Raw genomic sequence first — 12,393 nt, 5'->3', positions numbered from 1 at the left:
TTTGGTGCCCTTTTCTGGACTCTCTAGTTCAAGGAAATGCTTCCTGGGGGCTGATGACCAGAAGTGTACTGCATACTCAAGATGTTCCCATTTTTTGCAACATGTTCCTATCTTTTGATTATTTGTTGCCATTGTAACATTTGTGTCGTCTTGCACACAGATGGGGCTTGAAGGACGTCGTGATTATATCCGGAAAGAAGAGTACCCGTTCAGCTCTGAGAAGAAGTGGATGGCTGTAAAATGTGTGCACAGAACTCAGCAGGTATGCAACTTGACAAATACTTATAATTTCTTTTATATACAATGCATCCAGAAAGTATTCACAGCGCTTAACATTTTGTTATGTTACAGCCTTGATCCAAAATGGATTAAATTTATTTTTTTCCTCTCAACATTCTATAAACAATACCCCATAATGACAACGTGAAAGAAGTTCGTTTTGAAATCTTTGCAATTTATTAAAAATAAAAAAATAAAAAAAAACACGTACAAAAGTATTCACAGCCTTTGCTCAATACTTTGTTGAAGCACCTTTAGCACCAATTACAGCCTCAGGTTGTTTTGAGTATGATGCTACAAGCTCGGCACACCTATTTTTGGGCAATTTCTCCCATTCTTCTTTGCAGTACCTCTCAAGCTCCATCAGGTTAGATGGGGACTGTCAGTGTACAGCCATTTTCAGATCTCTCCAGAGATGTTCAATCGGGTCCAAATCTGGGCTCTGGCTGGGTCACTCCAGGACATCCACAGAGTTGGCCCGTAGCCACTCCTTTGTTATGGGGGCTGTGTGCTTAGGGTCGTTGTCCTGTTGAAAAATGAACCGTCGCCCCAGTCTAAGGTCCAGAGTGCTCTGAATATTTTCTGGATGTAGTATGTGTATGTATACATACATACATATATATTACCACTGTGGTCTTTTATGAAAGTGAAATTAACCAGTAGCACGACTGACAGGTGTCATTGACTCAACCCTTGTGACTTTAGTACTCATATCACAGGTTTGCAATAAATATTTAAGGAGAATGCTCCTGAAAATAGAAGACCCTGCATGTTGTCATGCTCTAATTTTAATAAAAAGTTAGAGGTTATATTGGGATGTGTCATTCTAAAGAATAAGTTCACCTTTTGTAACATTTTACACCCATATTCAGAGTGCAACATGTTACAAACAGACCCGCTTGGCTGCGTCACTCATTCCCGGTGTTTTGTGTATGAGAAAACTACAAGTTCAGACAGCCTTTGTGACTGTCAGCTTGCAGTTTTTAATGAACTACATTGCCACTGTGGAACGCTGTGGTATTTCATTGAGTCTTCAGGAAGTATATGCTTGCCTGTATGATGTACACAGATACACTAACAGGTCTGCAGCAGACCTGCATGGCACCAGCAATCTGCTGATTGAAGGTGCAATGCTTTAGAGGCTGCAGAAACAAAATAATATTAAATGCACGTTTTTTTTCCTGCCAGAAAAAGTGCAGTTAATGTATTTTTTAAAAGGTGAACTTGCCCTTTAAACCATTTTACACATAGTAAATTGCACCTCTAAAATTACTTATATACAGTTTGCTAGATCATAAAATTAAACAGGATATACTATGTACACTAATAAACTCTCTCATTGTACATTAACTGGTAAAGTATCTTAACTACTTGTGTTTTTAACAGGAGGCCTACAAAATATATTTTAACTTTATTTTATTATTTGTAGGATAAACCAGAAATTTTCTTTATGAAGGGTGCTTATGAGCAAGTAATTCGATATTGCACAAACTATAGCAGCAAAGGCCAGTCTTTACCTCTAAACCAGCAACTTAGAGACCTTTACCAACAAGAGACGGCATACATGGGCACTGCAGGGCTACGAGGTATGATTTATGACTGTGTTGAATTGCTTCAGGCTGAGAAGAGATGAAATAATGGTTCAAGTCCCATCTCAGTGGTTGTCAGTTGCACTCCCTTCTGTACTGAACACAAAAGTCACAGGCTAGCCCAATTATATCTGCATTTATGGAAAAGAAAGAAGACAAGAATTGTGATTTTTTATCACAATCTGGACATATAAAAATAAAGGACGTGTACAGGTGTCCATATGTGTGACACTAAATAACCCAAATGGTAGATTTAAATAATACAAGGGCAACCTCACTTGTTTGGCTCTAAAATGATCCATGCCATTGTCCCTCCAATGATATATTCAGTCACCACCCCCAGATGATTCATGTTTGGCATATTAGGACCTTACTTTAGATGGCCAAATCTGCTGCAGATTGAGCTTAACCCTTTCCCACCCTCAGACAGGTACTTAACATTTCCCAGCATGAGGGACGATAAAATATATTAATATATTAAAAAAAAAAAAAAGTGGCAGTTGAAAACCTGCTGATTGAACTGTACTGTTCCTGCACCACTGGCTGATTGTCAGGAACTTCCATAAAATGAACACATCACATTTGATGAAGATTTTTCTGTGTTAGGCTATGTTGTTTTTCACAGGGCAGCTTTTTTTATTATATATTCTGGATTGATCATTATATTACAAGTGACAGGTACTAAAAATAATAATTTTGGTAGTTTTTCCTTTAAAGTGGTTTTAAATGCAGGAGGTTTTTTACCGTTCATGCATTCTATGCATTAAGATAAAACACTTTCTGGGTACAGCTCCCCCCCTCAGCCTCCCTTATTCTCAGCTCCCCCCCTCAGCCTCCCTTATCCTCAGCTGCCCCCCCTCAGCCTCCCTTATCCTCAGCTCCCCCCCTCAGCCTCCCTTATCCTCAGCTCCCCCCCTCAGCCCACCTTATCCTCCGCTCCCCCCCTCAGCCTCCCTTATCCTCAGCTCCCCCCCTCAGCCTCCCTTATCCTCAGCTCCCCCCCTCAGCCTCCCTTATCCTCAGCTCCCCCCCTCAGCCTCCCTTATCCTCAGCTCCCCCCCTCAGCCTCCCTTATCCTCAGCTCCCCCCCTCAGCCTCCCTTATCCTCAGCTCCCCCCCTCAGCCTCCCTTATCCTCAGCTCCCCCCCTCAGCCTCCCTTATCCTCAGCTCCCCCCCTCAGCCTCCCTTATCCTCAGCTCCCCCCCTCAGCCTCCCTTATCCTCAGCTCCCCCCCTCAGCCTCCCTTATCCTCAGCTCCCCCCCTCAGCCTCCCTTATCCTCAGCTCTTCCCCTCAGCCTCCCTTATCCTCAGCTCCCCCCCTCAGCCTTCCTTATCCTCAGCTCCCCCCCTCAGCCTTCCTTATCCTCAGCTCCCCCCTCAACCTTCCTTATCCTCAGCTCCCCCCCTCAGCCTCCCTTATCCTCAGCTCCCCCCCTCAGCCTCCCTTATCCTCAGCCTCCCTTATCCTCAGCTCCCCCCCTCAGCCTCCCTTATCCTCAGCTCCCCCCCTCAGCCTCCCTTATCCTCAGCCTCCCTCCCTCAGCCTCCCTTATCCTCAGCTCCCCCCCTCAGCCTTCCTTATCCTCAGCTCCCCCCCTCAGCCTTCCTTATCCTCAGCTCCCCCCCTCAGCCTCCCTTATCCTCAGCTCCCCCCCTCAGCCTCCCTTATCCTCCGCTCCCCCCCTCAGCCTCCCTTATCCTCAGCTCCCCCCCTCAGCCTCCCTTATCCTCAGCTCCCCCCCTCAACCTCCCTTATCCTCAGCTCCCCCGCTCAGCCTCCCTTATCCTCAGCTCCCCACTTACCCTCGCCTACCCTCGCCCCATTTCGATCCAGTGATGTGCATGAGATCCGTGGCTTGCTATTGAGGGCAATCGGCGGGGGAGGAGGAGCCAGGACCACCAACGGGGGACCCAAAAAGAAGAGGATCAGGCTGCTCTGTGCAAACCCATTACACAGAGCAGGTAAGTAGAACATGTTTGTTGTTTTTTTTTTTTTTTTTTATAATTACTACCTTTTTAGAATCACTTCAAATCCATTCCTGCTAAACATTCTTTCTTGATAAGAAGTTCATTAAAGTATTTTCTGGCAAATATTCTTTGGAAAATGTCAAGATCACAAAATGTCAGTTAGAATGAAGTTTTTTGTCTTCATATCTTTTTCTTTTTAGTAATTGCTCTGGCTTCTGGTCCAGAATTGGGTCAGTTGACATTTTTGGGTCTGGTGGGGATAATTGACCCTCCGCGAACAGGTGTGAAGGAAGCAATCACTACACTCATACGCTCTGGAGTCGACATTAAAATGATCACTGGAGATTCCCAGGAAACAGCTGTGGCCATAGGTAAGCAAATACACATTGTATATCTTGCTTCATTTTTCCATTCCAACAGGAATTGATGGTTATATTGTAATTACACAGAAGTAATTAAACACTTGGGCCTTCCATGTATTACAGTTTAATTGCAGTCATAGGTGTCCTCTTAGCTGTAATAATGTTGTAGAAATGGCTGGCAATTTCATTGTGAATCTTCTCCTTTCGAGCATGCACAATGCATATTAAGTTGTGAAGATCACATTAAGTGGAATCACTTACTGGAAGCTCTTCTTATACGGAGTGCTTTTACATGACTGCACTTGCCAAGGTCAATTAGTCTCTTTGAATGCGTATAGCAAAATGAACCAGGTGCCTGATAACTGTGATAGCTTATTTTACAAAGCAAATTATGATCCACACTGATGTTCTCATTTGTATGAGCCAAGTATTCCTATTTAAACCTTCAGTACAGTCTCTGAATGAAATGAGGCTCATAAAGTCAAACTAAAACTAATCTAAAAGGTGCCTTGTCGTACTATGTATGAAAGAAACTGGATATGTATAGTGAATGAAATAAGTATTTGCTCCCCTGCTGATTTTGAATGTTTGCCCACTCACAAAGAAATGATCAGTCTAAAAATCGAATGGTAGGTGTATTGTAACACTGAGAGACAGAATAGCAACACAAAATTAAAAAGGAATGCATGTCTAACAAATTATGCACTGATTTGCATGTTCATGAGGGAAATAAGTATTTGATCCCCTTCACAAAACATGACTTAGTACTTGGTGGCAAATCCTTTGTTGGCAATCACAGAGGTCAGACGTTTACTGTAGTTGGCCACCAGGTTTGCACACAGGAGGGATTTTGGCCCACTCCTCTTGGCAGATCCTCTCCAAGTCATTAAGGTTTGGTGGCTGACGTTTGGCAACTCGAACTTTCAGCTCCCTTCACGGATTTTCAATTGGATTAAGGTCTGGAGACTGGCTAGGCCATGTGCTTTCTTCAGCAGAGGAACCTTGCGGGCACTGCAGGATTTCAATCCTTGTCGGCGTAGTGTGTTACCAATTGTTTTCTTGGTGACTGTAGTCCCAGCTTCCTGGAGATCATTGACAAGATCCTCACGTGTAGTTCTGGGATGATTCCTCACTGTTCTCATGATCATTGACACTCCACGAGGTGAGATCTTACATGGTGCACCAGACCTAGGGAGACTGACAGTTGTTTTGTGTTTCTTCCATTTGCGAATGATTGCACCAACTGTTGTCACCTTCTCCCCGAGCTGCTTAGCGATAGTTTGGTAGCCCAGTCCAGCCTTGTGTAGGTCTACAATCTTGATCCGGACATCCTTGGACAGCTCTTTGGTCTTTGCCATGGTGGAGAGTTTGGAATTTGACTGTTGGATTGCTCCTGTGGACATGTGTCTTTTTTACAGGTAACAAAATGAGATTAGCAGCACTCCCTTTAAGAGACTGCTTCTAATCTCAGCTTGTTATCTGTATGAAAGACACCTGGTAGCCAGAAATCCTGCAGAATGATAGAGGATCAAATACTTATTTCTCTCATTTGAATTTTTTGTTGCTATTCTGTCTCTGTGTTACAATACACCTACCATTGATTTTTAGACTGATCATTTCTTTGTGAGTGGGCAAACATTCAAAATCAGCAGGGGATCAAATACTTATTTCCTTCACTGTATATTTGCTGCTGCGCACGCCCACACACACTGTACATATATCATTTCACATGTGTTTGGGTTTACCCTTGGTGCTCCAGTTTCCATTCAAAAACCTAGTGATAGTGATGAAATTGTACACTAAATTGGCCAGTCTGTGGGAGCGTTAATTTTCTTTCTGTTGTAGAAGAATTTTCGTAACTTTAGTAAACTCTTCACTTTCGATATGAGACTGGCATGCAAATAGAAATGGACGACCATTCGTCCAATATTCTTATCGTGTGTACGGGGCTTTAGAGACAACTGTACAGACATTATAAGTCCTTTGGCACATTCAGTCTTTCACATCAACATTTACAAAGTGCTTCAGAACATGTTGATGTTATGTAAAATAAAATGCATAAAATAAAAAAGAAAGCGTAGATATTTTTCTTTTTTGAGTACAATATTTAAACCTTTTCCACAGATGTACGCATACAGTATATGGCAGCAAGGTAGCCTTATGCTATGCTGTCACATATACTGTATGCGTACCTTTTGTTTATGCTGAGAGCGCACTTGATTGCATGCACCCAGCATAGAGACTGGCCTCAGAGTAACTATTGGAAATCATTAGGATGGGCTCACGATCACTTGACCACTGCAGTAGTCAAAGTGATTACTTGTTTGAGAAGCCTGCCCTGTATCCCTTTTCCTTTAAAGGTCTATGAGGAGAAAAATATAGTGTACCTTTTTGTAGAGGCTTTCTAAAAGACTGAAAAAAAATCGGAACAAACACAAAATGCCTAAATCAGTTCTTGGCGTTTCGTGTCATTGCCAGCATTCGTGTCAGTGAAGGAAAAAACTTTCCTACCCATTAATTGCATGAGAATGTTTGTTGGGTTTCAGTGGCGGGTCACGATATTGTCAAGAAAAATACTGTTAAAGTTTATAATAGTTATATCTTTTTATACAATTGAAAGCCCAATCCATCCTCAAAAATGTTCAAGCCTTAATGTTTGTTTTTCCTTTGTCCTTTAAGCTTGCCAAAGATGTATCAAATTCTTTTGATCAGCCAGTCGACTGCTCAAAAAAAAAAAAAGATTACCCCATCCACACATTTGAAGTGGATGAAAGAATCCCCAACACCCCCTCCCTGCTGCTCTGATGTATTCTGACAGAAGGACTCCTCCCATGTCAGAATACACTGATTAGCTGCATGCACTGATCAAATGAACTTTTACCAATAGTCTCGTTTTACAAAAGCTGATCATAGAATCGAGTTCTTTGGAATGAGAATGGCCATAGATGGAACAAAATTTTGATCATCTGTGGCTAGCTTAAATTGATTTAAAGATTCATCTTTTTAAAAGAAAAAATACTAAATATGTCATACTTGCCTGCTCTTTGTATTGGCTTTGCACAGAGCAGCCCTTCTCCTTCTCTTCTTGGGTCCCCCACTGGCACTCCCTTGGTTTGGGGACAGTCATGCATGCTCACTATTCTGACTCAGATTGTTGTGATAGCAATCCTTGTGAGACCTCTCTGCCTAGCCTGTATAAGCAGATATAATCACTGTGGGCAATCCTTATCAGATAGCTGAACTCACCAATACTGTGTTCATCCAGAAGTTGCTTTATTCTGTACATGTGACAACAGGATACAGCAGAATGAATGGTTTCCAGTATTATGCGGTCAAAAGATGATACTTTCTGTAGCGTACTATGCAGAATACATGTGTCCCTGTTACATGTGGTCTGTTAGCTGCCTCCATGACACAGGAAGTGCTGTACTCAAGAAGAAGGGAGCAGCTTCATATGCAAAGGAACTGTGTCATAGATCTCAGGGAAGCAATATGAAAAACAAATGCATTACCAAATAAGGCCACTGGTGGGGGCATATAACTAACTATAGAAATATCCATAGGAAATGGTACAAAGAATAAACTATATGAATTCTCATGTACATTAACATAAATATTAACTGTGTAACAGCATACTCACTCCCAAGCCACATCCGTGTGTCTGTGAGATAGAATGCATGAAGCTAAAACATCCTTTAGCCTTTACAACCACTTTAAGGGGTTGCTGGATAGAAGAGTTAACCAAAATCCCACAGGGTTAAAAAGATTGCGGATGCTAATAGGCCTATCCTCTGTTACACCCCCCAGCCCTTTCCTTGACATGTCTACCCATTCAGTCTTATACTCAATTTGCACGTTTACAGGCTTTAAAACACATGCTACGAATGTATTGACACAATATGATTACTGTATCTATAGAATATGTAGTTCAGCAAACACAAAGACTGCATTAATGAACATTGTTGCTCTTTGTTGCAGCTAGCCGTCTGGGCTTTTACTCCAATGGCTTGCAGTCTCTGTCTGGAGAAGAAGTAGATGCAATGGATATTCAGCAGCTTTCTCAGATAGTACCAAAGGTTGGTAAATGTCCACTTTAAATGTAGTTATTCTTTTGAAGGGTTCTGTCACACAGCTGAGCGTTGGACATGATGCTTTGCTTTACAGCTAGAGCAATTTTGAATTGAACTGTACAGTTTGACAGGCGGCACTGCCTGTCAACGCTTGCCCGTTGAGATTAAGGAGCTGCACCACAACTGTGAGCCAAACGATTGCCTTTCAGTTGTGGCAAATTCAGCAATTAAAAAGAAAAAGTTAACCAAAAAGGTATCAGGAGGCAGCAGTTGTGCCTTCTGGACACAGCCAGCCGCTGTTATACCATGGATCACTTGTCACATGGCTGAGCTTGCCAATTGAGATTAAAGAGCTGCACCACAACTATGAGCCAAATGATTGCCTTCTAGTTGTGGCACATTCAGCAATTAAAAAAAAAAAAAAAAAAAAGAAAAAGTAAACCAAAAAGGTATCAGGCGGCAGCAGTTGTGCCTTCTGGACACAGCCAGCCATTGTTATACCATGGATCACTTTTTAAAAGGGTGGTCAGCATTACTGCCTGTCTGTAAGGACCCTAAAACACAAATACAATCAGTGTTAATACACTGTTCAGTATTTTTTGTCAGTATTCTGTCACATTGAACCAAAGTATTTAATTATATATTTTTTATATGCCAAGTTCATACAGTAAAATCTGTAGCGTTCGATCTGTACAGACCGAGCATAACCGACTACTAAGTAATCTCAATGTAAAATCTCTCTGTTTTATTTTATAGGTGTCTGTGTTCTACAGAGCCAGCCCAAGGCACAAGTTAAAAATTGTAAAGGTAAGTAAGGACTTTCAGGATCCTTAATTACTATATGTGTGTACAAACTTTGTTGCTTATTGAATGCTCTACTACACAGGTAATATATTTTAAATCTCGCAGACAATTGAGAATGATCCCTACATCTCTGACCTCATCAGAGTCTTTGAAGGGGAGTTGAATAGGAATTGGTACATGAGTTGCAGTAATCCTACAGTTGTGAACTGCAGTGCTGCTCTTTGAATTGTGGGTTCCTGTGCCCTATAAAACCAGTCCCATTCTCTTTCAGATAGGTCTGTCATTAGTCACAGTGAAGCAGGGACTACTTTCTATCCAATGTTCTGACCCATGTAACAGTACCCCGACTAAGCAAATAGCTGCCAAATACTGATTTTGCTTGTCATGTGTAACAAACTGTTTTTATTGTCCCCCAGAGTCTACAAAATATTGGTGCAGTGGTTGCCATGACTGGTGATGGAGTGAATGATGCTGTCGCACTGAAAGCTGCAGATATTGGGGTTGCTATGGGCAAGACCGGAACAGACGTCTGTAAAGAGGCAGCTGACATGATCCTGGTGGAGGATGATTTCCATACAATTATGTGAGTGGAAATTCCATTTTCTTACTTAGTATGGTAAGGAGTGGCGAGCAACTGCACAGTAATAAAGGGCAGTGCATGAGATATGATGAAAGCGCTGCAGCCTGTTCCTTATTAAAAAGTCTGTGTAATTCTAAACCGTAATATCCCTGCTTTAGACCTGGTTCACATATATGCGGGCTGTGTTTTGCGCGGGCATGAGAGCCCATTCATTTGAATGGACTCCCGTGTCCCATGACACGCAGAGAAGAAGTCCCTGCACTTCTTCTGTAAACGCAGCCCGCACGGGAATCTCGGTTTCCATTACGGTTGCAGTTTCCAGTGCAAGTGGCGTGCCATTAGAACTAATTGCACCCACCCGTGGGTCCGCATTTCTCTGTGCGGGTGGCGCAGCTGCACAAATTTTTGTGCGGATCCTCAGTGGCACCACCCGCACAGATGTGAGCCTAGCCTTACTCTCAAGCAACCATAAACTAGGGCCTTACTCTCAAGCAACTGCTAGGGCTTGTTTAAACTTTCGCACAGGAGAGGCTGACGTACATTATGGAGGCAATAATGCCACCTCATGAATGCCTGTGTGTTTTTTTTTTTTTTTGTTTGTTTCTTTAATAGTAATGCTGCGCTGCTCCCAGGATCCTAGAGTTTGGCTTGCGGTTGTGGCACAGCCTCATTCTCTTGAATGGATCACAATATAATTTATGCCTTGCCCATGAAGCAAAGCATCAGTTGTAAAGGCATTTTTTTTTTGTAATTAAAATTAAATCATGTGGGCACACTCCTGAGCTTGGCTGTGTGGGTCCATAGATCCCCCTCACTCCCTCAGAATTTGACTGACAATAGCAAGAGCCCATGGTTCCCGTTGTTCTCAGTGAAGGCTGTGAATTTAGGACGAAAATGGGGATGCCAGCGGGGACAGCTCCGAATCAAGAGTGGTGTCCGGTATTTGTGAAGTTAAAAAATGTTTTAACTTTAGAATCAATTTAAAATTTTTACTAAACTCAGGACCCTGCATTCACTCTGTCTGGTCTCCCACAGTACATAGAGCATGGAAATGCAATTATTTTCTTAAATCTGCAAAATATCTTTTCTCATCAGCAGTTAGAGCAGTCTTGTGACTTCTAACAGTGTCCAGCAGTGCACTGGTTAAAGCTTGTAGGAGGTGGTTTCTTTCTGCTCTAGGAGGATGCAGAACCCCTGACCTCTGTCTGGCCAGTGCTGATCACATGCACTCTCCCAAGTAGAAAAAAAAAATATCTCTAGCAATACACGCCAAACTGAGAATGTGCTGAGTGTCTCTACATGACACGATATGTCTTAGAAGATAAGAGGGGGACACTGGAAGCAGGGGAGGATCAGAGAAGACAGGACCAAACATCATTTTTACACAATGCAGAGCATTAACCCCCTAGGTTGCACAGTGACTATAAAAAGCATGCTTTATTGCATATACAGACTGATTTTACTGTTGTGTGTTTAGTAACACTTTAATATTGATTTCCAATATTTTCTAATATTATGTTGTGTCATATACAGTAATTCATGATGGCCATGTGTTATGATGAAAATAACTGACAAAGATGTTTAGGGATTCTTTTCCATGTATGTATAATACAGCTGCTATCATTTTCTTGTTGCTGTAACATAGTGAGTGCAGATGGTGAGATTCCTTTTCCTAGAAAATAACAGGATGTCAAATGACTGTAATTACAGGTCAGCCATTGAAGAAGGGAAAGGAATCTACAATAACATTAAAAACTTTGTTCGGTTTCAGCTTAGCACGTAAGTAGAGCATTGTTCGTTTTTGTAATAGTCTTGACATTTCTGCCATTACACTATCATTTGTCCTGTGTTGTGTAAGCTTGAATGTTCTGTACTGGCTTCACCAGCTTGTACAAATGATGAAACTGACCCCATGTTATTCTTCCATAGAAAATAAGCTCTGCTCTATTAAATGGGGGGAAAATGGTTTCTGTTGTGCTGAAGAACACACAGGGACTGTATTGCCATTATCTGTAGTCTGCTATTATTGACTAGCAGCTGAAACAGAGTTATTAAAGTAGAACTATAGACAAAAATAATTTTTTTTTTTTTCATTTTAGTAAGGGAGGGTTTATAACCCCCATCAGATTTTGTTTCACCATCTGTGTCCCATTGTGGAAATTTCCCTTCACTTCCTGTCCCATAGCCGAACAGTGAGTGGGAGAAAATCCAGGCAAATTAACCTCCCTGGCGGTATTCCCGAGTGTAGCTCGGGGTAAAATTTCAGTACCAAGAGCGGTAACCCCGAGCTACACTCGGACTTACCATGCGGCGTTGCTCAGGGGGTCCCTGCAGCGCTTACCTTGTCCTTTGCTCCCGTGATGTGTCCCCTGCAGCGTCCCTGGCCATCTCCTCCGGCCGATGCCGGCATCCGGCTTCCATGTTCCGGTCCCTGTGACGTCGGGACGTACGGGCGCCGGAACCGGCGGCAAATTTGAAATTTTTTAAAAATGTCATTTTTTAAAAAATTATTATTATATAGTAAAACATTGCTGTTTCAATGCATTTCACATATATTTTGTCCCTACTGCTTTGTCCTGTGCCCTGCCTGCATTTTGACTGTTCTTTCTGCCTGGAAACTTATAAAAGTCCATGGCGTCCAAAAAGCGTCCCTTTATGTCAAAAGCGGTTTTAGACCAGCTAGAGAACAGCGATAGTAAATCAGAACCACTTGCAGAATTGAGTGATAATGATTTGTGG

The 12,393-nt window shown here is 42.2% G+C and overlaps 1 protein-coding gene across 1 annotated transcript in view; it reads left to right on the top strand.

The window, feature by feature from the left end:
• Positions 1 to 12,393, top strand: part of ATP2C1 (ATPase secretory pathway Ca2+ transporting 1) — a 163,016-nt gene that overhangs the window by 134,964 nt on the left and 15,659 nt on the right. The window contains exons 16-22 of the mRNA XM_089652058.1: positions 161 to 262; positions 1,709 to 1,865; positions 4,039 to 4,209; positions 8,179 to 8,276; positions 9,027 to 9,077; positions 9,491 to 9,657; positions 11,365 to 11,433. Of these exons, the coding sequence (XP_089508184.1) occupies positions 161 to 262; positions 1,709 to 1,865; positions 4,039 to 4,209; positions 8,179 to 8,276; positions 9,027 to 9,077; positions 9,491 to 9,657; positions 11,365 to 11,433 (815 nt within the window). The remainder of the gene's footprint in view (positions 1 to 160; positions 263 to 1,708; positions 1,866 to 4,038; positions 4,210 to 8,178; positions 8,277 to 9,026; positions 9,078 to 9,490; positions 9,658 to 11,364; positions 11,434 to 12,393) is intronic.

The sequence above is a fragment of the Staurois parvus genome, unplaced genomic scaffold, assembly GCF_062004578.1.
Source record: "Staurois parvus isolate SC_StPar_1 unplaced genomic scaffold, SC_StPar_1.0 ptg000670l, whole genome shotgun sequence".
Taxonomy (NCBI): Eukaryota; Metazoa; Chordata; class Amphibia; order Anura; family Ranidae; genus Staurois; species Staurois parvus.
Note: the sequence above shows the minus strand (reverse complement) of the source record. Positions and strands in the feature narration are given on the sequence as shown.